Source organism: Chamaea fasciata, unplaced genomic scaffold (genome assembly GCF_029207755.1).
Source record: "Chamaea fasciata isolate MVZ Bird 193981 ecotype frontalis unplaced genomic scaffold, bChaFas1.0.hap1 SCAF_2, whole genome shotgun sequence".
Classification (NCBI taxonomy): domain Eukaryota; kingdom Metazoa; phylum Chordata; class Aves; order Passeriformes; family Sylviidae; genus Chamaea; species Chamaea fasciata.
In genome coordinates, this window is record NW_027094087.1 from 21,757,249 (window position 1) to 21,782,935 (window position 25,687).

The following is a 25,687-nucleotide window of genomic DNA, read 5'->3' on the forward strand; positions in this document are numbered from 1 at the left end:
TTTAATCCAGATCGCTTTTTATAGGGGAGGGTATGAGAAGAAGAGGTAAAAGAAAATCTGATATTTAGAGTAACAGTTTAATTAAAAGCATTATTATAGAGAGCTAGTTACAACTCATTGAAAATATACTTGAATGAGATTTCTTTTTCTGATGAAAATAATGCTTTTCAGATTTCTGTGTTTCAGACAGTGCTAACCCTGGTTGGTGTTTCCACTTAGCTCTCATTAACTTGGATTTAACAGTGAGGTGGGCAGGACCTAAGAGAACAGGGACCCCAACTGAAAGAATAAATAGCCATGCAGTAAGCTTTGTAGTTAAGAACTTTATATTGCATTGTATTGGAACAAGTTCTGCCATAGCCATAAATCTTATTTTCATTCATAAAGTCAGCTAGTTACAATGGTAATGCACTGTGGAAGGGATGCTGTCTTTTTAAAAATGATGTTTCAAAAAGATTTTATTACTGTTGTTGTTGTTATTAGAGAGCATGCCCCATGCTTCTTTCTTAAATTTTCCTTTTCTGGGAGAGACCCAAAGTGTGGTTTTTTGTTTCTCTTCATAAGCATAATGAAATCTCACTTTCCAATAAATATACTTTTTTTTTTTGTCCTTAGAAAAAGAAGTAAAAAGCCCATTGTTGGACAGTTTGTTTCCTGCCCTACTGTAGTGCCCATGGGCTGGGGTTGTAGGCTTTTTTTGTTTGGTTTTAATACAAACAGCACCTGCTGATGGCCTTTGTTTATAAAGGTTTAAAAATATAAAGGAGTCTTTATTGTTTAAAGCTTCAGTACTACTGGTTTGAATTGCTTCACTGTAAAGGCTTCTGCATTTTTTGAGAAGGCAAATGACCGAAGTCCCTTGATTGAACAGTAGAAGAACGAGGCATGGATATCTAGGTGGCCTGGGAGGATTTTCTGCAGCTGGCCACCTATTGATTGAATAGCTATTGGAAGACAGACACGGGGGCAGCCAGAGGCTAAGCTGCTCTGATCAGTACGGATATCCATGGTGGTAACTTCCGTGGTGACGGTAGTCATCCTGGTAACCTTCCTGGTAGCCCTGGTGGTAGCTGTGGTAGCCGTACCCACCATACTCATCATCGGGGCACTGCATGCCCAGTGACTGCTGGATTGTCATTTCCTGGCGCCGCAGCTGCATGGAATCAATCAGGTCATACACGATCGCCATAGACCACATTGGAGAAGGATACCAGGATTTGACATTGCCATCTTTCCCCACTAGAAGCATGGAGAAATATTCTGGGCTAATTTGGAAATAGTTCCGAATGTCCTTCACCAAATTAGCTGGGATGTCTTCTCGGTCTACAGTTGAGCTTCCTAGAAAGTGATCACATGAAATCAGCATTAATGTTTTGTTTAGGCGATGGTGATGGTTTCTAGGTTAAAAAAAAAAAAAAAAGCAACAAGAGGCAGGATATAGCTCAAGAGTTGGCAATATAAGATTCTTGTCATTTGCAAGTTCAGATCCATTTCCTGGATCCGAAATGAAATTACTCTACTGTGGAGTAAGGATGTGTTTTTAACAGCTTTTTTAAGTTTAGTAAACTTGTCCTTGTTCTCCATCCTGAAGCTACTGTAGTGTGGTACATCTTTTTGTCACCCCAAATCCATGAACTTTGATGTCTTTGCAGCTTGGGTCACCAATTTATGTATTGCAGAAGGCATATGTGGAAAAACAGTAACAGTGAAAGAAATTACAGGAATTGAACTGTGATAGAAGAATTGCAGGATATAGAGCCTCACTCTTGAATTGTCATGATATGTGAGGTATGGGATGTGGTAGATGTCATTTCCTGTTAAAGTATTGGGTTGCAAGTGGACTACCAAAGAGAGCTTATAAGAAAGATGGAGAAAGACTTTTTACCAGGGCCTAGAGACGGAACAGGGGGTATTAATTTTACACAGAAAGAGGGTAAATATAGATTAGATATAAGGAAGTGAATTTTTAGGATATGGGTGGTGTGACCCAGGAACAGGTTGCCCTTATGGATGCTCTGTCTCTGGAAGTGTTCAAGGATAGGTTAATGGGGCTTTGAGCAACCCGATGATGTGAAAGATGTCCAAGCCTATGGCTGGGGGTTGGAACTAGATCATCTTTAAGTGGTCTTTTTCACTTCAAGCCAGTCTATGAATATAAATTAGGGATCCATAGAGGAGAATCTGTTGAGTGTGTTCCATTAGCCCTGGAAACCCGTGAGCATGTAAAAAGGCACAGACATCCCTGTCTTTGACAGCAAGGCTGGCAGAAGGATGTGCTGGAGACTGTAAGCTTAGGTGGGAAATCAAAATGTGAGATGAATTTCAGATATTTGTGCTTTTCTCTGTCCTGAAGAACCTATATAATATTTAGCACAGAAACACCAAGAAAGCTTTTTGTTTCCATTTGTGTCATCTTATTTCTTAAAAGAAGCAAAAGAGGAAAGCAGTCATACTCATCCCTCTAAAGAAATTACAGAAAAAGCAGCACTCAGCACTGTATAATGCCCTTCATGGGTAGTACTGAAGAAACTGGAAACAGTCACTTACCATTAATTGGATACAACTCTAACACACCTCCAATATCTTCTCCAACTCCCAGCAATTTGAGAATAGTTATGTGGCGCAGACCTGTGGAAGAAATGAAGAAGTTTTTGAGTCAGACAAAATCTTTGTGCTTATCTTTGGGCAGATTTCAGTTTAATCAGCCAAGTCTGTGCTTGCTAAATTAGGGCCCAGTCTCAGCCAGCCCTCCAGGAGAGTTACTAATTTCTGTGGAATCCTGCCAGTCACATCACCTGTCCCAAAAGGATTAGCTGATGTGTTGAGTACATGTGGTATCAGTTGCATAAAGCTGTTCCAAGGACAGCAGCATGGTGATGTGGTTCTGTAGCATGGGGATACAAGCATCAGATACGCCAGTAAAATTGCAGAGGCCATTCCCCAGCTGCAGAATTTTCCTGCCCTGTTTTCTTCACTAGTAAAGCTTTTACTTATTATACACACAGAAAAAAAAATATTTAGAGGCAATATAACCTATGCCAGTTAAACTCTGAATGACTGCAGGGAATAGTTTATGACAGATACTCACTTCTTCCGTTCGTTCTGCACAGAGGCTTGGACTATTGCCTCTGCTTTGAAAAAGACCTTAGGGACAGCAGAAGCTGTTCATGTAACATGAGTTGGTATAATCTACAAAACCTTTGATGTAACTACTTTCATAACTGGGAGGTAAGATGCTTGGAAACCTACCACTTAGTTAAAACACCTATTGACAAATGCTTTAGAAACTCACCGAATCATGTTCAAGCTGTCCCTACCAAAGGGTGGGGATACTCAACTGTTTTGATATTTTATTCTTCAGAAAGCATTTTGCAGTGGCCAGTGACGCAGTTTACTTTGGTACGTTCCAAATGAGGTGATGCTGATGCTCTGAATGAAAGCCAGGTGATGTTGAATAAAAAATCATAGTGTGCAGATCTCCCTTCTGGTGCAATTGAAATGCATTGAAATAGCAGCTGTTGAAAGGGACCTGTTTCATTTTGTTGAAGGAGTCAGGTCTAGACCCTGTATGGTGTGTGCATTGCCAGGAACTTAAGGAGTAAGTCTCTCTGCACTTCATGACAAGAAGACAGAAGAGTGCCTCTGGGTCTTGCCCTTAGTTGTCTCCTGGAGGAGCCCCTCTATCTCCACTGACTATACAGGTGGATCTTAAGTACCTAGTTCTGGGTCTGGGAGGGCCTGTATTGGATTGAAATGGCTTCCATTAATATTTTTACAGATTTTGGCAATGAAGTAGTAAGGAAAATAAAAAAACCCTGATGTCCATGCATCCATATCCCTGATACCTGGCCCAGTTCTCATCTGGATCTTAAAGGATCTACCCTTACCAAAGCATGTTCCTTGTGTTGTTAAGTTATGCAGTACAAAAACCCCCAAAACATCTATTACTGTCCTGAAGTACAAGCCTGAAGAGAAGTTCTAGAGTGCTAGCATTTTCTGCTCCATTCGTGTATTGTTTCGAAAATTACTCCAGGAACACTTTGTTTAGCTGTCTTAGCTGCCAGTGTGCTGTACTACCTCCTTTTGGATCTGCAGGAAGGTTTTCAGTTGTCAGACTCCTCAGACTGTTCAGGTTCAAACTTGAGCAAAGGAATCCATCACATCACCAGGAAGGATGTGGTTTGGGGGAGCCAGAATATAATTCCTTTTGACTCACCAAAATTGCAGGCTTGTCCACTGAGAGCAGCAAGCTGCTGGGAGTAAGCCCAATCTTCATCGCTGGGAGCAGAGATCACCACCAGCCGCCTCCTCCATCGGAACCTGAAATGAGAGTGTGGCCAGGCATGGTCATAACATGTGACTCAAGTCCTCTCAGCATTTCTGTTCTCTGTAGGCTGAGATATGTCTTATCTCTCACAACTTCTAAGTAACAGCTGGATGGGAAAACTTCCCAGTTTTGTCCATCACTGGGAGAAGATAAAGCTTGTTTTGAATTTTACAGCTCCAAAACTTTCAAAGAAACACCTGCAGTGCTGCTGCTTCACCAAACAAACACTGCAAAGTTTATGATCTTTGCTCAAAGCCCCTTCAGTAGTTACCGCAGTGCTGAGAAGTGTATATTCAAGAGAGAAGGATTCCTGTGGAATTCCTCACTAGGCATTTAGCTTTTACGTCATTCACCACTCCTGGAACTGCACAGTTATTCTGCAGTCCAAGGGCTGTCTGAGAATTAGGGTGTATCTTCATTTCAGACATAACTCATACTTCTGTGTAAATAATCACTGACCTCTTTCTTCTTTCCTGCACCACGTTTGCTCAAAATACCTTCAACATGGCTTTAAATCTGAGCTTGTTTGTAAGTGTGTGGTTGTGTCAGCCTGTGGCTGTATAAGGCTTGCAAGAGGCAATAAGGTAAATCTTGGAATCTTTCTTTAATAGGGACTGCACCATTTACCCAAGATTTTGCATGAGGATCTCCTTCCTTTCCTGTCAAAGAAAGGCAGTGCCATAAGGGCACTTGAAATCTTTAAAAATTCTGACTCAAGAGGTTTTTAATACTTTCTCAACAACTTGTTTTTTGAATATAGTTACTTCTCCACTTAACCTAAATAAATCAGATTTATAGGAATTTGCAAAGCTGCAGAGATATTTTTACAGCAGGAAATGATCTTTTAAATGGATGCAGATGTTACTCTGTTATAATAATAGTCTGCTTTTCTGCTGTACCATGTGAAGATCTCAAAATGAAGGCTAATGCAAAGCGTCAACTCTGCTTCACTTAAGAGAAGCTTCACTGATAGAAGCTGAATCTTCGGCTTCTATTACCAGTCCCATGGTGGGGCTTGCTCAAAGTTAGAGAAGTTGTTAGAAGAGCAGGGCATGCTGATGTCTCTGCTTGTTGATTGTTACTGATTTTTTTTTTTCAATTAGAACAGTAAATCCTTGAAAAACAAACCTCAGTTTTCATCTTTCTCAAGAGAAACAGCAAAGAGACATCAATGTGTGTGTACAGTTAAATGAATAGGAATGAGAAGCATTAAGGATCACATATGTGATGTGAAGAAAAGAACGGAAATTTTGTGTCATTATTCTGAAAATGAGGAATAAAATAATCTTTGTGCTATTTTGTATAGAAAAGCACCTGGTTTATATGAACAGTAAGTGAGAATGTGGCCGTTAGAGCATATTTTCCCTAGGGAAAAACTGTGAGTCACTTTATGATACTTTTATATTTCTTTCTGTTTTTTGTTTTCTTTTTAATATCTCCTTTGGAGTTACACAGAGCTGAAAAGTGTTGAAAGCCATTCAAGCTTTTTAGTCTCCTGCCCCAGGAGCATTTGGTGTGCTTATCTGGGACTACATCTTTGAAATTAATTCAGTTGGTCCTTCACAGCTGTTAGTTCACCAACACTAATGTACAGATTTCTGTTTTATTTCTGACATCAGAAGCCACAGACCAATACTCCTGACAAATCTGCCAGACTCTTTCCCCGTGTAGATCTCTCCTTCCTCTTCTACCTGTTTTGCAACCTGTTCTGATGTGTGAGCCTAGAGAGTCGCACAGCCAGTATCTGTGTCTTAGAGGGGGACTCACTTCCAAACTCAAGGTTTTCTTCCTTCTACATGTGGCTTTTAAGCATTACTCAAGCTGGCTCTGTCTCTCATGGTCTCCTTTCACACCAGGCAGGTTTCTTACGAACAATATTTGCATTATTATAACTGAGCTCTGCAAGGAGCAACACCAGAGAGATGATGCCAGGGCTCTTGTTCAACTGGGAAAATGATATTGGACAAAGCTGGAATTAATTTTACTGGGAATCTGACCAGTTAATGTGGCCGGAGAAGTTCACCCAATATTTAAAGCCTGGTGCTTGTTTCACAGACAACAAATGCATTCTGTGCAGCAGCAGTTCTGTTTATAGATGCAACATTTGCATTTTTTTGCCCAGTTTTTTAATGTGTGTTTATTACTAGGGCTGTTTCCAAGCAAAGAAGGATTTGGGTCCTTTCCCTTTCCAATATACAAGCTCTTTCTTGTGCTGATCAGCTGTTTCCAAACTGTGGTTCTTCTTGGTGGTCTCAAGGATGAATCACTGTGACCTAAACAGGAGGTGGTGAGGTGGGTGGGGTGGATCTTGTTAAAGGTTCTCTTTCTGTTGAAGTGGCCATTGAATTTTAAAATGTTTATGAACCAACAACCTATTCATTTAGTTGTTGCTCCTTTCCTCCTCGTCATAATCCATCATGCTGCCTTGGTTATTTTTAAAGCCGCCTGGCATTAACAGTGTATTCCCATGGATTCTCATAGTAGGTGAGGAGGATGCAGTTGTGACAGGTAAGGTCTAGAATGTTGGGGTAGCCCTAATTTCATGTCTGTGAAAACTGAGAGAGGGCTGTAGCTGCACAACTTTTTTGTGGGTCTGAATGCCCACAGTCCAGATGAATTTATTGCCTGGAATTTAGGTGTCAGGGTAGAGTAATAACACAGCATGTAGAGATTGCATAAACAAAATTGTCTTTCTGTAGAAGGTCTCCAACATTTTGCAAAAGACATCTGCAAGACCTTTAATAATACGCATGACTAATACTAGCAAAGACAAACTGTTAAGCAGGATAAGAAGGAAGTCGGAATTAATTACTGATTTGAACTACATGGCAGGAATTAGAATGGGATTAATGAGATTGGGATGGTTGGTGATCAAAACACATAAACACTGTGCTTCATGCATTCAAAACATTGAGCCAACATCTGTGAATTAATCCTTACTTGTTCTTCTAATGCAAATCAGTTTTATTATCTCCATGTCATGGTGGGGAAACTGAGGTACTGAAAATCAGTGTCCAAGGATGATTTAGTTCATCAGGAAACGTGCTTCCTGTCTTTCAGTGTTCTATACAAGACTGCATTCAGTTCTGGCTGCATCTTTGTATTTGCTTAACATTGTAAATACTGAGAAATCTGTATTTAAAAATCCCAGAAATAGTTACATGGGTATTTTTCTGCTACAATGGTAATTAATAGAAGTAGCAGCAGATAAGAACAGAAGGTGATACCTGGATAAGAAACTCTCAAGGGATTGCTTCTTATCTTCTTTGCAGACAATGCCCTCTTTTTTCTGTCTTTCCATATCTTTAATTCGTGATTGGAAGGTGTCAATCAAATCAAACACGGACTTCATCGCTATGGGTACTTCATAGTATTGCTGTTGAGAAAAGAGAAAACAAGACAGGTGGGTATAAGGGTGCTCATATTAGCAGCCTTTCTGCATGTATCACAGCACTGTAGGATATTTAGAGATCCAAGTATTCTAATTTGCACACAGGTAACATGGCCTAAAACAGATCAGAAACTATGGAAAATGTAATTGTTTTTGCAGTCAGACTGCCCTTTGGAAGTAGCATATTTTCACTATTTGCCTGAAGTGATAAGGCCAGGACATTGCAGTTATTATATTCTCTTGTAGGGCCATTCATCTAGAGGATTGTCCTTTTGCAATGTGCTGTCATCCTGTTGAGCAGCCAAACTGTGTGTTTTAGAATGCCAGGTACTACATTAAAACCCTGTCAGGTGTGGGGAGGCTCTGTTCCTCATCATTCCAGCATAAACACGCAATTCCTGAGATCCCCTAAGTGCAGAAAGTGAAGATAGCTACCTAAGTTCTGAAAATTTTTCTTACTATTCTTTTGCTTGTTCTCCAGCAATGACCAGGTCCTGCATCAGTATATTATGTGCCTCACATGCAAGCGTGTAATGTAATTTCCTAATTTTTTCAATTTTTTTTCACATGTTTCCAATGAATTTTCTTTCAAGAGAGCTGAGTTCAAAGAGTTGAAACTCTCACCTTGACCTTCATGTCAGTGTCTGTCAGCACCATGAAGAAATCATTGTAGGTCATCCCATACTCTTTCCTCAACTCACTGATGAGCTGCTGGTCCACAAGATCTTCATCTTCTATCACTTTCATGGGCTTTTCGTTATCTTAATGTGAGGCAAAGGAGAAACAAAAATAGTCATGGAATCACACAGCACTCTGCCTTTAATTTTGCCTCAAAAGAAAAGGGAGAATTCATTTCTCAGAGTTTCTCTTCCTGCTGCATATTCAATGTACTACAAACCATGTGTGTGAACTTTTTATTCATGTGACTTTTAACTGTCTCGTTTTCCATCCGAATAGTCTTTGAAAATCAGTTGGTCCTAGGGCTCATGCACTTCAGCATTCATCATTTGTACGTTCTTTTGAAAAATCTTGCTTTTTCCTGGAAAGAGCCTTGAGATTTTTTCGATATGTTCATACACATATATGCATGTACTAATCATTTCACCAGCTCCTGAAATGTAGCCACTTCTGTAATTGAAAATAGAAATTTTTACAAAGTGCGCCATTTGCGAATGAAACAGCATAGGTGATTTGGGGTCAGTAAAATATAGCTAGAACAGCTTGAGGTTGGCCAGGACAGTAGAGTTAACCTTACCAGTCTTAAAAACTTACATCTAGTGTCTATAAGAAACCAGAAACTGTTTAACATGTCTTGAATGATGCAGTGCTGGCAGCATACCTCTCTAGATACCCCAGTTTGGCACCCCCTCCTTCTGCTTGCTGATTCTAGCAATGTGACTGGCCAAAACTTAGTTTTGAGTACAACTTGTACCTACTCAGTGGTCCACTCTAAGAAAACATCCTGAAGCAATGAGAAAAAGGCTTCTGAAGACAGATTTGAAGACAAGCCTGTGGAGGTATGGAGGTTCTGTACACCCTATGGAGCCAGGGTGCATTGCAGTCAAGTCCTGAAAGTCTCAGTGTCATCAGCACAGCCTCAGCAGCAGCATTCCAGCACAGCCCTATACAATTGCAACAGTGCTGAAACAAGCCTCCATATGCAGCTGTAGGCCTGGAAAGCTAAGGACAGGCTAAACCACACACCAAGTGTGGTTACCTGGGCACCAAGGGCTCCCTGCAGACACTGCTTGCCTGTGGCCTGTGACACCACTATGAATTTATATCCTCACTTAGAAATCCCAGCCATGGCTTAAGTGACCTCCCTGAAGTCAGACACACAGCAGTTTATCCAGAGGTACAGCTTTTCAGTCACTTGCTCCATAATTATTCGTCAGCAAATAGAGATGTGGTGAATTGATCCAAGTTAAGCACACAGCAACAAGAAATATTTGAGTCATTATACAGCAAAACATTTTAAATAATTTTCTAAATGTACATGGCTTTTAAGGAGCATTATGATCTGATTCAAATTTTACCGTTGGTCCATTCTGTGTGTAGACTGAATGAAACATCTGAATTAAAATTTTGGGAAAATGTCTGAATTAGAATCTGATCTTTAGGTTTCACATCTTGAACCAGCTGCTTACCAAAAAAAAGTCAAGCCATCAAATATTAAAATTTTGTTATACTTATCTTGCTATATGTCTAATTTATATGATTTTTTTATTGTTATATGTACCTCATTTAAAAGTTTTATAAAGAATTAAAAGGAATGGTTTCAGCTTTTGATTGGATGGATTGCTGGATGTGCTAATTGGTTATCCACTTCATAAATATATGTAAATCCTGCTTCAGGTGCTTGATGAGTGAGATTTCTGTATTACTAGTGGCAAGTATGACCATTAAAACATAGACCAAAAGTTCATGTTTTAAAGAAAAGACTATCTCACTGGCCTAGAGGGAGACAGAAAAATGCAAAAGTTGTTATTGTGAAATGTGATAGAGAACAGATAAGGTACAGGAGTACCTTCGATCAACTGATCTATGGCACCCTTCTGCTTTAAACTCTAGATCGCAATATGAAGTTAGCTCTTTAGAGTTTCCTTTTTTAGGAGATTTTCTTTCTTAAAATTTTCTTTAAAACTTAAATTTTTTGTAAGAAAAGAAGAAAATTAAATTACAGAGTGATGCAGAGAAATTCTGTATCAAAGAAAAATATAATGCCACAAAGGCTGTCCAAACTTTCAAACTTGGAAATTATTTCTGTGGAGAGAAAATGAAGTTGTTAATCTAATTGCCTCTTTCCAAGTCACTACTTGTCCCTGACCCTTGCCTCATAAAGGACATCTGGGATCTGCATGAAGATCCTCCAGAGCTGAGACTATGCTGCTACCTGCAAAGTCTTTGCTCTCTTTGCGTTTTCTCTGAAAGAATGGAGAAACATTTCTCCATTCATCTTTGGCAGCTAGACAGGCTGGGAAGATGAGTTATCTTCAGAAATAATTCCAACAAGGTTACCAAGAAGGCCTGCAGGTTGTTTTAGCAGTACAGTGGCCTAATAGATTAGGTACTTGCTTTGATTATAGGATGGGTAGCCAGGGGCTGATGTTTAGTTGATTAAAGCCCTGTTTCCCATGGGGAAAAGAAAAGATATCTACTAGCTTGGACTGAAGAGAAGACCTCTGCAGTGACACTCAGCTTTTGTGTCATTCTAGTGGGAAATACTCTCTGGTTTCACTGTGAGCTAATCTTGACCAGTGTCACTGGGCTCTTTCATTCACCACTTCTAAATGTGTTTGAACTTTCAAGTGAAAAGTCTTTTCTGTTGACTTTTCTGTTGTTGTCTTTTGTATCTCTGTCTCAAGAGGCAGCACTCTGAGTAGACCTCATCATGCTGGGTGCTCAAGCTTTTCACTACAGAAACACTGTGTACAGACTGTTTCTTAGGAGCAGTTGCTGCCCCTGATGCTCACAGAGAGTGAGCCTTGAAGCCCTGTTTTTCTTCAGGAATTTAATTCCTTCTATGAGAACTCAGCTGTTAAATACACTTACGTGGTTTGGGGAAAGTTTGGATGTAGGTTAAGTTTGGAACAGGCTGAAAGAGTATGATCTATGTCAGACTGAATATCTGAATATTAGCCAGACTAGAGCTAAATATAATCCTGAACAGTCCACTGACAGGCAGATGGATCTAGGTACACAAAAAAGTGACCTTGAGTAACCTTGGCCTGATGTGGAAAATCCTGCACTGCTCCAGATTTGTCAAGGAGGTGCACAAATGGACAGTCTGGCAGGGTTTGTGACTCACTGTCTTTCAGGGACACAAGGCTAGATCCTGTCCCTCTGAGAGTAGCAGAGGCACAGCTGGAAGCCAGACATAAATCTGTGATCATCTGGCCATTTATATGCCAGATCTGAAACACCCTGCAGCTGGTCATGTCTTGAGCTTTCTGTTCCATCACACATCTTTTCCTAAGGTTTGGTAAAACCAGATGAACTTCGAGGGGAAAGATGTGGTGGACGTGTAAGTGGAATTGGAAGCTTTTATTCTATTTGCAGTATAGAATTGTAGAATATTTGTATTTCTTTGGCTTCATCCAGCAAAGCACTCACAGTGGCATTAACCTTTAGATAGAGATAGAAATTAATTAGCTCAGTGATTCAAGAGATACCTAAGATTAAGTGCTTTGCTGGACTGCAACCTGAAGTCTTTGTCCAACCACTGTTGTTAAAAAAGGATAGGTTTTCACTGGCTTTGGTGGGTGCTTCCCAAGGACTTGAACACTGATGGCAGTTGTTTCAAAGCTACCTAAGACAGATGGATGATCAGTGTCACCTGTCTACAAGGAAACTCTGAATGTGAAGTAGGTGGCACTAAATATGTCTAAATGAGCTATTTTTCAGGTCCTGCATAGTCTTAGATTTTGACCTAAGGTTGGGGCAGTTTTCCCCTTTGCTGTCTGTATTGTACCCATGAGATGGAAAAAAAGTATTAAAAGAAAAAGAACCTAGCTGAAAGTGGTCAATTTTCATGCTGCTGTTGTTCATGGTGCCAAAAATTGTGATGACTGAGATCTTCCTTGTTGCCATCTTGCAGAAGCTCTCCAGATACTCATCTCGCTGCTGTACATACATGGTGTTGTCCGCCTTGGGGGTTGTGATCAGCTGGTTGTAGGAAGAGACAAAAGAGTTTGTTTAGTATAAGGAATGAAGCAGATGATGATTTTACTCAAGGAGAACTTGTCACTGTCTGCAAACTGGGCTCTCTTTCCCATAAAGCTGTTATTTATTTCTGTTTGGACTGTACCTTCCTGCCCAGGCCTGACCCAAAGACATTCAGCCAGCTACAGAAAAACCTTTGAAAACATGTGCAGCTGGTTGCACCAGCTCCTCTGCTGCTTCTACCACAATGCTGGTAGAAGAAATATCACTATATTTTACAGAAAGCCACCTACTCTCCTTTTATCCCTTGCCCTGCCAGTGCCACCAGGTCTCCCTCACAGCCTTCAGTGATGCTATGATGCACTCACGGTGGGAGCCCTGGGAACTTGGCAACCACTCTGCCCTCATCCCATGGTCCAGGCAGGGCTCCCGTGGCTGTTTTGGTTGCCAAGGGGTGAGTACAACTAGGGCTACATGAGCTCTTATGTAACTGATGGCCATCTAAGAAGACCTTGAAGACTTGCTAAGGCCACTGTGATCTCATCTGAAAATGACTGATTTTGCTTTCCTTTGTTCTATCCACTTTGATGTCTTATGGGACTTATACTTGCTCGAAGGCACAGCTATGGGTGAAAAGGAAGAGGAACAATTACAACAACAAAAGTATAAAAAGCTCTACATTTTACAGTACTTCAAAGCCTTCTAAGGATTGCAAAGATTTAATTTTTAAAAAGTTGAGAGCACACAACTCAGATCCTTCATCAGTGAGTGAGATGAAAATATTCCAGGGAAGGGGTGTATGTAACAACATTCAGTGATCCTATGCAGCAGTTTCCAGCAGAAGATGCCTAAGAATGGAATAATTCTAACTGGCAGCAGTGAACTGCAATCAAGCACCTGCCACTGATCCCCCAAATACAAAGAGAGCTGGAATATGGACTCAAATTTTATGATTTAAGGTCACAAATAATCACCAAAATCCTTCAATTGCAAATTTATGCTTTAACCTGTAGCACAGGAGTAATAATTTTCTGGCTGCCTTCTGAAGTTTGTGAGGCCTGAAGGCTGATTTTTACAGTACACTCTTTATAAATCCAGTTATCAATGTAAAAACATTTCTGGGGTTATAAAATCTGCCTCTCATTTATGCAAAGACGCCTGGCATGACTACAGCTTTGGGACATGGAGGTGAATGAGAGTGACAGACACAAAGAGGATTTGGATTCTGGGCTACAGCATGTAACACATTGCTTTTAAATTGCATGTAAAAATGCTTCAAATAAAAAAAAAAAAAGAGATCATGAGAAGGGTTTGAGGATTAAGATGAAAAACAGGCCATTGGTTTGTATTGTCTCCTCCTAGTATTGGAGGTCATGAACTAGAATGCAGAGTCAAGCCTCAATCTGATCTGCTTCACCAAACCTTGTAGAACAAAGCAAATTTCCAATCAAAGCCTTGTGCCAGGTCTGTTTTAACCCAGGCTGTATATGCACTGTCTCTATCAGTGTTTGCATTACAGAATCACAGGATGGTCTGGGTGAGAAGGGACCTTTAAGATCATCTTGTTCCAACCCTTCTGCCAGGGGCAGGGACACCTTCTACTAGACCAGGTTGTTCAAAGCCCCATCCAGCCTGGCCTTGGACACGTACAGTGATAGAGCATCCACAACTATCACTCTCCATCTTATCTATAAGCTATCTTCAGGTACTGGAAAGCTCCTATAAGGTCTCCCTGGCGCCTTCTCCAGGATAAACAACCCAAACTCTTTCACCCTGTTTCCATGGAGAGGTGCTCCTGTCCTCTGATTATCTTCCCATTCCTTGTTTGCATGCATGTGTGTGTGTGTGTGTGTGCGTGCATATGTGTATATATGCAGGAGGATATATATGGAGTGTTACAAATAAACTGTCAGTTGGCATTTCATCACCACAGAGAAATAAACAAAAAACCCAAACTCACAAGGCCAAAATTTCTCAACATTTGTGAGACTGCAATAAAAGCCCCACTATAGAGAGGTGAGGCTGTTGTACTCAAAACCCATACTTTTTTTTCAGTTTCTGCACCTGGGACCTATATTTGTCATTAATTGAACTTAACCCAGAATAGACTTCAAAATTCCAGATGTTTAAAATTCACACTGAAATCTGAAATTGTTAATGATATAGAACTTAAAACCCCATCTCCTTCTTAAAGGATATTTGGAAAAGGACTGAAAAAATGTCCTTGGAAGTCAGTCTGTAAGAAAAAAGTTCAGCAAAGCAATTGGGAACAACTTGGGTAGAGCTGCTTCTGCAGCAGTGTGGGCTAATTCTCTAGAGAGGGAGTTTAAAGACTCATGAATGACAGAGTTAATTGTAAGGATTGTTCCCCTAAGGGAACTGAACAATTTGATTAGAAGGAATGCAAATAGGCACGTGTGTGGATTCAAAGAAGCTTGAGAAGTTCTTTGTTTTCCCCATGTGCCGTTAGAGGCAATGACAAAATAGTTTTGCCACTGCTTTTACTAATAACCAAACCAAACCTATTCATCAGGGAGCTTAAGAGTAAGCAGGTTCAGGGTGTTGGTAAATTCTGGAGAAGTGAGGTGCAGTATGGCATAATCATTTGTCTTCAGTGAGTTCTGGCCTGATGACCTGAGATTGTGCAACTCTTTTCTCAGAGATCCAGCTGTGAGGTGTCCCAGCATCAGAAGGTTCAAATTTCAGACAATCCTTTAGGTTGCCAGAACTATGGTGGTGTTATGAATTAGCAGCCTGACATCTGTGAGCTTTACTTTTGGCTCTTTTATTTTCAAGTTTGTTTATATTTGTCCTGATGCTACATATATTCTTGGAAACCTCAACATTGAGACCAAATTTCAAGGATCCCAACTTCTACATAGTTTCTCTCTCTGAGCTTTTGTTTTGGCTAAATATTAGTTAAGGAGTAACTAATAGGCATTATTTGCAAAATTCAGTCAGGTTCAATTTTTTTCAAATATATGGCTTTTTTTTCCACTTCTAGTGCTAGCTCTGCAGAGACCCTACATCTTGAATAACGGGAGGGGGAGAAGAAAGTTGCCTTGTTCTCAGGCCCATGAATCATCAGCAGAATGATTCATTGCATTCCAATGGTTGAAATCTTAACTTGGCATCTTAGGTTTGCACCTTAGCTATTTGTACTGGAACATGGAGCATGAAAGTCAAAGGCATTTGTGACAATGACTGTTGGACAATAACTGTGAAACAGACCAGCTTGCAGTAGGATAATTGCAAGAAACCAGCTCCCACAATAATATTTTTAAAGAACCGTTTTCCAAAGTGTGCCCTTCAGGATATGTGTCATCTGCCAGAAAAAACATTTGTACTATAACTAAAACTGTTTCCTATCCCAGGTGAAGTGGTTTTTATAAGTAGTTGGAAAAACATACAGCGCTATAAAACCTGGGGACAAGTAACTCCAGACCACGCTCAAGTTCTCAGGCTTGAAAATTTACTGGAGTGTTACAGTTTAATACAAACAACAGGAGAAAAACCCAAACCGAAATAAAGTTTGCACAGGATCTCTGAAGATGTCTAGGAGATCTGAATGCCAAATTCTCATCAGATCTTAATCCCAAATTCCTTATCCCTCAGGGCATCTGATCACAAGCCTTTGTGTATATCCTCAGTCAGACATGCACTATTATTGCCAAGCCACCTGGCTTGCTTCCAGCTTTAGGACACCAGTACCAATATGAAGCAGGTGTGCCAGCTGGCAGGACATGCAGAGCACTGAAACGTGGTAACTTTGGCAAGTACCCCAAGGTGACGAATGGATGTAATCCACACTGCAACCTCATTTTATTGATCTTAATGATACAGATCCTGACACCTACATATCCACTGGAAGCAAGATAATCTGGTGGCTCATGGAAGTGGCTGGGAACAGGTTTTAGCCTCATCTCTGAATGACTGGTTTTTATACTGTGTGTAAGATTTCCAATATGAGGCTGTGAAACCTGTTGAAAACAATAATTTGAGTCTACAAGTCTTACCTCTTAAGACAAAAGCACCAAAAAAGGGTAATACAAACCTATTATAAACTTACAGTTCCACATATTCCTACTACAAGGGAGATATGACTTTATTTAGGTACTAAAATTCAGATGAATGAATTACTTACAATGAGCCTCCTCTTGCCTTCAAAATATTCCAGGAGGTTAGTTACTGATTTCCTGGGAGGCTGTAGGAAAGTCTTCTTGTTGGACTTGGGAAAATCCTCATTCTCAGTCCTGCTTCCCTTCTTCTTCTTACTGCGATCTTTGTCCTGCTTGCTCTTTTTTTCAGCTTTGATCTTCTTGGACTGCTTCTCACTCTTCTGCTGTTTGTCAGGTCTGTCCTTTTTCTTCTTCTTCTCAGGTTTATCCATTCGGTCATGCTTCTTTGATTCTTTTCCTTTCTTTTGGGGAATATTCCCTGCTGCAAACTGTTCCTCTAAATGGGAACTAGCAGGCTTGCTCGGGTCATATTTATCTTCATACTCATTACTGAGTATCTTTTCTTGGGTCTTCTTTTTTGGTGGTTTAGTCTTAGTTGGTTTGTGTTGCCCAGGAGTGACATTCAGGTCCCTGTGGTTAAAGTCCTTTCTGTCAGTTCTGTTATCTTTAAATCTACCCACATTTGCCTTTGTGTAGTGCACTGAGGGGGTTGTTGGGACTTCTGTGAAACTGTCATAGCGGGCAGCCTTGTTTGGCTTCCGGGTGGCTCCCAGTTGTTTCTCTTGATGGCCGCGCTGCCGGTCCCTGCGGTTTGTTTTCCACACAGGAGAGTAGAAGTCCTCAGAGGCTGTGACTCGTGGCGTGGTGGCATCAGGGGCTGCTGGCAGCCTGTGGTACTCTGTGGTGGAATGTGACTTCATGGTCCAGGTCCTCTGTGTGCTGGGGAGGGGCGTAGTTGTTGTTGTAGACCGGGTGGCTGTTGTCACTGCATGGGTGGTGGCACGAGTAGTTGTGGTGGTGGGAGGGAGGATAGTGGTCCTTACTGTAGGCAGAGGAGTGGCCACTGTGGTTGTCATTGGTTTCCTCACTGTTTTGGTCCTTGTTGGCTGATTATTGCTCTTCCTTGGATCCTCCTTCCTTGCTGACACCTGGACATGTTCACTGCCAGGGGTAGGGTGCATGGTGCCCCCATTATTGCCTTCCTCAACTACTTGCCCCTCCACCCCAGCTGCTTTGCACGTCTGGATGAAGCCCTTCTGCCTCATCTTCTCAATTTTTCTGATGGGGTTTTGATCAATGACTTCATACATGGCCTCTAGCCTGACTGGATAAGGATACCTTTCCTCCACTTGCAGGGTTTTCTTCAACAGTACCATGCCAAATTTCCCTTTCTCCAGTTTCAGAAAGCTCATGAGCTTAGGGATGAGAGCGGGATCTAGTGGCTGTTCCAGGATTTTTCCTTCATTGGTTATCCTTCTAACTTTTCCCCCTTCTTCCCCTTCTTCATGGAACAACACGATCTGCTGGATGTGCCTCTCAGCCAATTCACAGTAAACGTCATTTTTCAGCAGGCTCATCATGAGCCGGTAGTAGCCCTCAGAGGCATGAGGGGCAGAAATGACCCACACCCGATTTTTCCCTGCAAAGCTGGCCAGGACATTGGGAGAACTTGACCCTGAAGGGAAACGTACCACTCGTGACTGGGTGGCAGAGGATATCCCTTCATCCTTAATCATCTCGGACTTGGGGTATTTGGCTGCAGCTGTGAGTCTCTGTACCAATCTCATTCTGGTCCCCGTGCCCCTGGCCTGGGAACGTGCTTCCCCTTGCACGAGACTGGCAGGTGGCTTTGGAGATGCTGAAAAATCCCTCTTGGTGACAGGCTGTTGAGGATTTGGGCTTGAATTCCTCAGGGGTGCTCCAGACCTTCTCAGGAGGCTGTTTGATGCCCTGTAAGCAAGGGGCACTTTCCTAACTCCATGGCTCCCTCTTTCCACTAGCCTCTCTGTCTTCTCAGAGCCACACACTAACCACGCTGCCCACAGCAGGGCTAAGCTGAGAGCTGGTCTCCAGTTCATTGTGCAATCTGTGGGGCAGCAGGAGAGAAGGAGAAAAATTAGATGTTAGCAGTATGATGATATCTTGCACAAGTGATTAAAAATGCAAAGCACAGGCTGGCTATTTTGTGTGATTTCAAAGTGCTTGATTACACCTCAGTCCTGTCCTAGTAAGTTTTGTAAGCTTTGTAAGTTTTACAGTTATTTTTGGAAAAACACAGAATGAATCACTTTATGAAAAAAAGAAATCATCCTTCTGTAACACGATACTGCCTATCTAAAACAACATTGTGATCGGCATCCTTCTCTCACTCTCGCCGTTTCTCTCACACTCTCCCTATACATGCATGCAAAGACACACAGAGAAAGGGTGCTGTACATAGAGCAGAAAGGCAAGAATTTAACTTGAAACTTACATTCTCAGGGAAGTTCCCCTGCCAGAGACGAGTTTCCGCGTCTTTTTCCTTTAAAAGGAGACCAATGCCATACAGCCTTACTGTTCAGTGATTTATCTTTACGCAGCCCAACAGGTCGCAGAGCCTGTTGTGTATCTTAACTTTCTTCTTCACCTTCTTGACAGGCGGGATGAGGTTAGCGGAAATTTCCTTTGTGATCTCTGCTTCTCCATTTACCTGCAGGTCTGGATTTTTGCTGTACCGGTTACCCACACAGGCAGGGATTTCATTTAAGAAAAGGGAACTTCTGGCTGCTCCAAGTCTCTCTCTTTTAAACTTCCCAAACCTCCTTCCCACTCCTTGCTTCCTCAGTGCCGTTTAGCTCCTTTGTTTCCAGAGAGGAAAGCACCAGCACTAATATATTTTCCAGGCTGGAGAAAAACACAGGAATGTGATGCTGAAAAAAAAGGACGCTTCCCTTTCCCCTTTCTCCACACTTTGACAAAAGCAAATTGTAAAACACTCGTCTTTTTTTCTTCTTGGCTGGCCGCGGTCCCAGAAATGTCAGGGCAACCCCAGCCCTGCTCTGAACTAGCCTCAGACAACGGTGGCCACTGGAAATGGGGGAAACTTCACTCAGGATTTAACAGCTCAGCAGAACCCGCCTCCTCCCCACTCCGACACAGGGAGGGAGGAGGAGGAAGGCTCTGGGGGCTGAAACACTGCACAGCATCACAGAGCACTTCAGAGAGGGTGACTCCAGCCTTAACTCTTTCCTTCACGTATCCCAGCTCTCTGGTGTTCTCCGACCTCAGCTTTTTCTTTCCTCCCACCGAATGGACACTGTCTGGATAAAAAAGTATGTTTCTCCATCAGTCTCAATAACAGCTCTGGTGTTTAATAATTATTTTAAACCTCATTATTTCTGCCTTGTCTTTCCCCTTTCCTTGTTTTTTATTGTTTTCTGGGAGTTCCTCAGTAAAATCCATTTTTTCTTCTCTTTCCAGCCAGTTTCTCTTTCAGGTCCTCTTGTGTGTCAGTATATTCTGTCCTCAAACATCATATGGCCATGTCTGTTTGTTAATTTCTTGTTTTTTAAAGAGATCAGGTTGTTTACTATTGTACTAAAATTAGAGCCATATCTATTTCCCATGAATGTGCACCAGCAATGGAAAAAAAAAAGGAGAAAAGGTACAAAAATACCTACAGAGACCAGGGTAAAGGCAGGGTCATGTCCTTTGCTCTCCCTTCATGGTGTAAATGACACCATTCTATTGAGCTGACGTAAACTGGCACAGCTTTGCTGGCAACACCTGGTCTTTAGCTGATTCACACTGGCTTCAGTGTGCTGAGCACCTTCAGTGTAAAACATCACTTAATTGTAGTTGATGGGTAGCACCTAAAAATATTCAAGACCTTAATACTACTTTAACTGTTTTCCAAGATTTTGCTTATTGACAGGGATGCTGTTAAATGTCTGTGATAGCACACTGGATTTGATCTTAGTTATGTGGTCTGGAGGTGAAGGTGCACCTTCTACTTTCCTTGAAATTAATGTTTCAAAGAAAAAGCCTTTCCTTTCTTTCTGTCTTATTTTCTTAGTTTTTATTTTCATTTTCAAATGCACTGATAAACATTAGTAGTGGTTTTGCCAGTACACATTCAGTTTGTGTTTTGTGGCCAGGGGTTTGGCCTGGAGGTAGGGGAGAATGCTGAATGCCTGTGCTCATATTAACATGAGGGCAAAAATGCTCAGCCCAAAATATCATATCCTACATTCACTGGGAGGTAAGGAGACTGTACTTCTTACAATCACAAAACTAGAGTTCTGTGGAGCAAGGGTGGGTAACATTTTCCACTTAAATGAGTGTCAAGCCTGCTGGTTTATTTATCTTGACAAGGAAAAAATGTCATTAAAAATTACCTTGTTTCATTATGACATTTTAAATAGACTGTAAATAAAAATGAGGTTTCCATTTCAATGTTTTATCCAGTTTCATTACAATGATTTTAAAAAGAAGTGACCCTACAGTGCTGAAGCCAAGTATTTGATTTGGGGTAAATCAATTAAAACATTTAAACTTCCTCAATTTTCTTGGTTTGGTAATAATTTGAAACCACACAGAGGCAAAACATCACTCATCTGCACAAGTCTAATGGTGCCAAGGAAAATATGCTCAGTGCACGAGGAAAGAAACAGATTTCCATATTAGCTCTGCTGTCTATTCCATACAATTATAGATAGGCTGAAGAACTTCTGTGAGGACTTTCCTTTGCTTTCCCAATGTGATTGAAGAAGAAGCATGCTACAGAATCTGCCTTAAGTGTATTGAAGGGTGGCAGATCAATGAAGATTGTAAGGCAGTTGTAGGGAGGATCTAGCACACAAGAAAACATGCAACCATGGGGATTATTCTCAAGGCTGATGTTTGATAGTAACTTTGTCCAAGGCAAAGAATAAACTTGAAATGACTGCTGGAAATATTTGACATCAACATTTCTTAGAAAATAAATAATTTATACAGGCCAACAGGGGACTCCTGGTAAAGTGAACATATACTTTAAGGGCCCAGTGCAAGGTTGTACAGCAAGAAGAAAAAATAAAGACATAAAACATTCATAAGATACAGAACAATATACTTGAAGGCAGCTTTTCAGTTAGAGACTTAAAGGTCACCGTATATAAGCCCCTGGAAATAGGCTTTTGGTCTGATATTGCAGCAAGGAGAAAGCCTGCCAGCAGCCCAGTGAAAAGTTGGAAAGTCATGTGTAGTGTCAATAACATGATTTATGCTGTACACATCAGGGTTTTCAAAAGGATTGCAAAGGGTTCAAAAAGTGGTGTGATAGCTGGATATGACCCTACTGAAAGGGAGGTGGAGAATTAACTGTGGAAGGCACAGCCCCACATTGTTCATGATCTTCTCATGCATACACAGAAGAGACATCTGCAAATAAATTGCTTTTTAATCCAGCAGAGGAAGGCAGAAGGATAACCAATGATTAGGAATTAAATCTTGCTAAATGCAGACTTGAAGTAATTGCAATTACTTTAAATTTTTATTAATTATCTTAGTTAACCCTGGGATAATTTGCTGAAGAATGTAGCTGTTTTCTCTGGCTTAGTCTTCAAATCAAGGCTTTAAGAGACCTTCTTGGCTGGACTGGAAGTAATCGCAAAAGGATGGAATGAAATCCCCCTGGACACCTCTACATGGAGAATCTGAGATCAAAATGACACCCACCCCTGAAAAGTGCAGCTCCCTGGAGGCATATGGAAATGAATTCTGTAGCCCTTTGAACTGAAATGGGCAGTTTGAGAAAGGTGGAATGCAATGTACAAAACCTGTATCCCTTAGAGTGCTTTTAATAAGGAACTGAAAGTTTATGCTGTGTCCACAAAGGGAAATTATATATCTGCTTAAGGATGACAGTACTGTGAGTCTTTTTATGCTTTGCCTTAGGTATCAGACTTAAATATATCAAATGTGTCAAGGGATGTGCACACAACTACACTATTTCAGCTGCTAAAGAATTAATAGGAAAGTCAATTACCCTGTGAACTAGGATTCTTTTTCAGTCCTTCAAAACCTGGAGAAATAAGGCAGCAGCAAGAAGGAGACAGCCAGCAGGCAAATTGAGAACTTTCCTTGGAGTAGACTTCCAGGCAATCCTCCAGAGAGTGAGGGAGGAACTGCTCCCAAGAAAGGTGAAAGGAGACAAGGGGTTTAGGAGAACTGGCATTGTCTGCTTTGTACAGTGCTGGGAAGCTGGGAGCCAGATAAGCAGGTGTAGGTTCTCCTGCTGATGCCAGTGGGGGGTTATTAGAGTGGAGAGCACCAGAGCCTGAATCCTGTGAAGCCAGACATTGTTGACGCTCTAAAAAGGGACAGGTTTCTTGAACCCTGCTGGGTCCTCACTTTCCTGAGGGGGAAAGAGGCTATTATTAGTAATCTGACTGGGGTCATAACCCAGCCAGCAGCTGGAGAAATAACAACTAGTAGTGTAAACAGGGGAACTGCACTTCAGCCCCCTGTATGTGAGCAGGAAAGGGAGTCAGTACAGGGAGGCTTGCAAATGCAGTGACCCGTGATAAAAAGAGCAATGCCTGGTTAGACGGATCAAGCTCCTAAAATAGAAAGGAGCTTTTGATAAATGGGTTGGCTGGCCTCATTTGAATCTTCACTTTTTAAATATACATTTTTCTTTGGCGTCCTCAAAAATGTTGCTAAGAAACTGGTGATGCAATATGACACTCAAGCTTTAAAAAAAATATTACAAACTATAACATTAAATGTTTTGAACCACGGCTAAGCTTCCTAGGTACTGATAGGGTTGCAGCCCCAAAGGTTCTGGCTATAGTTGAGATTCAGGGAAGTTCTGATGCCTGGATGTTATTACTGGCCTGTGCTCAAGCTGACCCTGACTTTAGCACCCTGCTTGTCCAGTTTACAGAGCTTCCTGGTGAGAGGAAGGCTCTCACATAGACCCATTTCTTGCTCTACATCTGGTTGACATCTGGGATGGAAGCATCAGCCAAGGAGAACAAAATATCTCCTGGACAGGACTGACACAAGTTCTACACCAAACTGACTGATGCAACTGGTGTTGTGTTCACTAAGATGAAACTGTTCTATACAGAGAGCAAATGAATACAAAGATTGCCATCTGCCGGCCTTGCAATTGGTGTTACCCAGCCACAGGCTGGGGGGAGTAGTAAAGCCACATTAGCATTTTGCAAGAGGTCTCTTGATGATGCATCTGCTGAGGTGGAAACCACAGAAAACCACAGGAGCAGTCTCAGAACAGTCCCAGACAGACAGACAGACAGACAGTCACAGGAATAGTTCTTGAGATGATAAGGAAAATGAGGCTTAAATTAGCTTAAATTGTCACTGGGTGAGGCCAGCATCCCTCTGTTAAAGTAATATAACCCCACTGGGAAGCTGTGCTACAGGCATCTCATAATCCTGACTTTGAAGACTGTCCCATAAAGTGCTGTTATTTACAGCTCCCAGGTCACATGCCTGCACAGCTAAATGAATTTGGCCACAGCAGTGAAGTCACCAGCTGCAAGGACTTGGATTCCCATCTCAATTTCACACCTCTGTAGAGAGGGCTTTATGCTAGCACAGGTCTGAACACTGATCCATGCCACATCCTTTCTCTGGTGTGCTTCCTTTGTCCTTCTCCCTTTGTCTGGGGGACTGCCAGCTGATGTTGAGCTTTTCTGAGCTAGAGGGGAAATTATCTCGTGGCTCTCACAGCCCCACTTCGTGGTACACAGCAGTTTCAAGCAGCATAGAAGCTAGTGTTTATGCAACTTCTCTCTGCACAAATACTTGGTTTCTTAATGTAGAGCTCCCAGGCCTGGTCTCTTTGACAGCTGTTTTGCCCAAATACAATCACTTATGGATTTGCACACTTGGAATAAGGTCAAGTATAAATTGTCCTGCAATACAATCATCTCATTCACTTATCAGGGAAGACTCAGCTCTCCTCTGCACTGGTAGAAGAATTTCAATGAGATTCTGCAATAAAACAGAACCCACTGATTCAGGAAGGCATTGTTTCTTACGTATTTGTGGGAGTCATTATCTATCCGAAAATATCCTGCCTTACAAATTTTTTCTTGCACCCTTTAATTTAAATTTAAAAAATGTTAGTTTGTTTGTTTGGGTTTTGTTAAAGACTTGTTTTGATTATGAAATTGAAGGGGTAGGAATGGAGGAGTATCATGTTTAAAAAACAGACTGTGCCACAGTTCATCTGTAAAAGAGTCTTCCAAAACAGGGCTTTGCACAGTGATTACTTTCAGGGACTACATGTCAGAATGCCTTGGGGATGAATATAAAAAATTACTAGTTACGTGGCTGCACACATTCTTGACTAACATTCATTGGTAGTCAATGAAGAAGATTCAAATTCTCTGATGGTTTTAAGTGAGAAGAGCAATTAAGCATATACTGAAGTACCACCTCACTTTGCTGCTTGCATGTCTCAGTGGAGGGAAGGCAAGGCAAGGCGAAAGATTGAGACAGAATGAGAATTTAACATTTATGTCCTGTTACTTCAGGTCAGACTGAAGACAGTTCAAGCCTGAAAGTGACAGCAGGAAATATCACATGCAGATAATGTACCACTCCTCTTTTCAGGCTGTTTATGCTCACTTGCATTCATGGCTTTTGTCTTTATTTATAAGTTATCAGGTACATCATGGTATTTAATCTTCAGTGGAGCCACTCTTTTCTCTTTCCTTCATGTAAATAGGCACCACTGTGTCTCACTCAGTGGCAACCTTTGGCTCTCCCTCATCTCCTCTGGCCTGAACCACATCTTCTCTGCCAGAGATTTTTGGAATCTTTCCTTGATGGATGGCAGAGGAGGGGGGCACCCACTGCTGGGGGTGCTCTGTCAGGTGCTCCACAGGCCGGGTGTCTGTAGGTGGAATCATAAAATTGGGGAAAAAGAGTACAAGTAGTTGGAAACTCAGGCCTCTCTAGTTCTTTTCTTGAAGTAGTTTTCAGCAGCAGAGTCTACTATCCAGTGTCCACTGGGAGACAGAAAAGAAGGGGACAACAAGTATTGGCTTAAACTCAAGTATTTAGAAAATCAAGTCAGACGCTATCTCATTTAGAGTGAGAAAAAGATCCATGTCCTCCTTTCAGGGGTTTCATTTGCTTTGGGAAGGCTCATGCCAGCCTCCTGAATACACACTTTGGCTGGTAAATACAGTTATTCCTATTTCCTTACAGATTTTTTTTTCCCTTCTGTGGCTTTGTAGGGGCAGAACCTACTCACCTGGGAGAGGGGAAGAATGGCTAATCAGGTTAGTGTCATCGTTCTACAGACAGGGACATGAATCCTGTGACTTCCCTGTGCTACTTCTGGGAGTA

General features: G+C 41.5%; 1 protein-coding gene across 1 annotated transcript; it reads right to left on the reverse strand.

Moving 5' to 3' along the window:
* CCDC80 (coiled-coil domain containing 80) lies at nucleotides 1-19,414 on the reverse strand. Its single transcript, XM_066175236.1, has 8 exons — nucleotides 18,813-19,414; nucleotides 16,525-18,425; nucleotides 12,227-12,383; nucleotides 8,343-8,479; nucleotides 7,555-7,703; nucleotides 4,217-4,320; nucleotides 2,548-2,628; nucleotides 1-1,338 (listed from the first exon to the last, which is right to left on the reverse strand). The coding sequence occupies exons 2-8, from the start codon at nucleotides 18,415-18,417 to the stop codon at nucleotides 992-994; spliced, it is 2,868 nt and encodes a 955-aa protein (XP_066031333.1). The 5' UTR covers nucleotides 18,418-18,425; nucleotides 18,813-19,414; the 3' UTR covers nucleotides 1-991.
* Nucleotides 19,415-25,687: the final 6,273 nt, after the last annotated feature.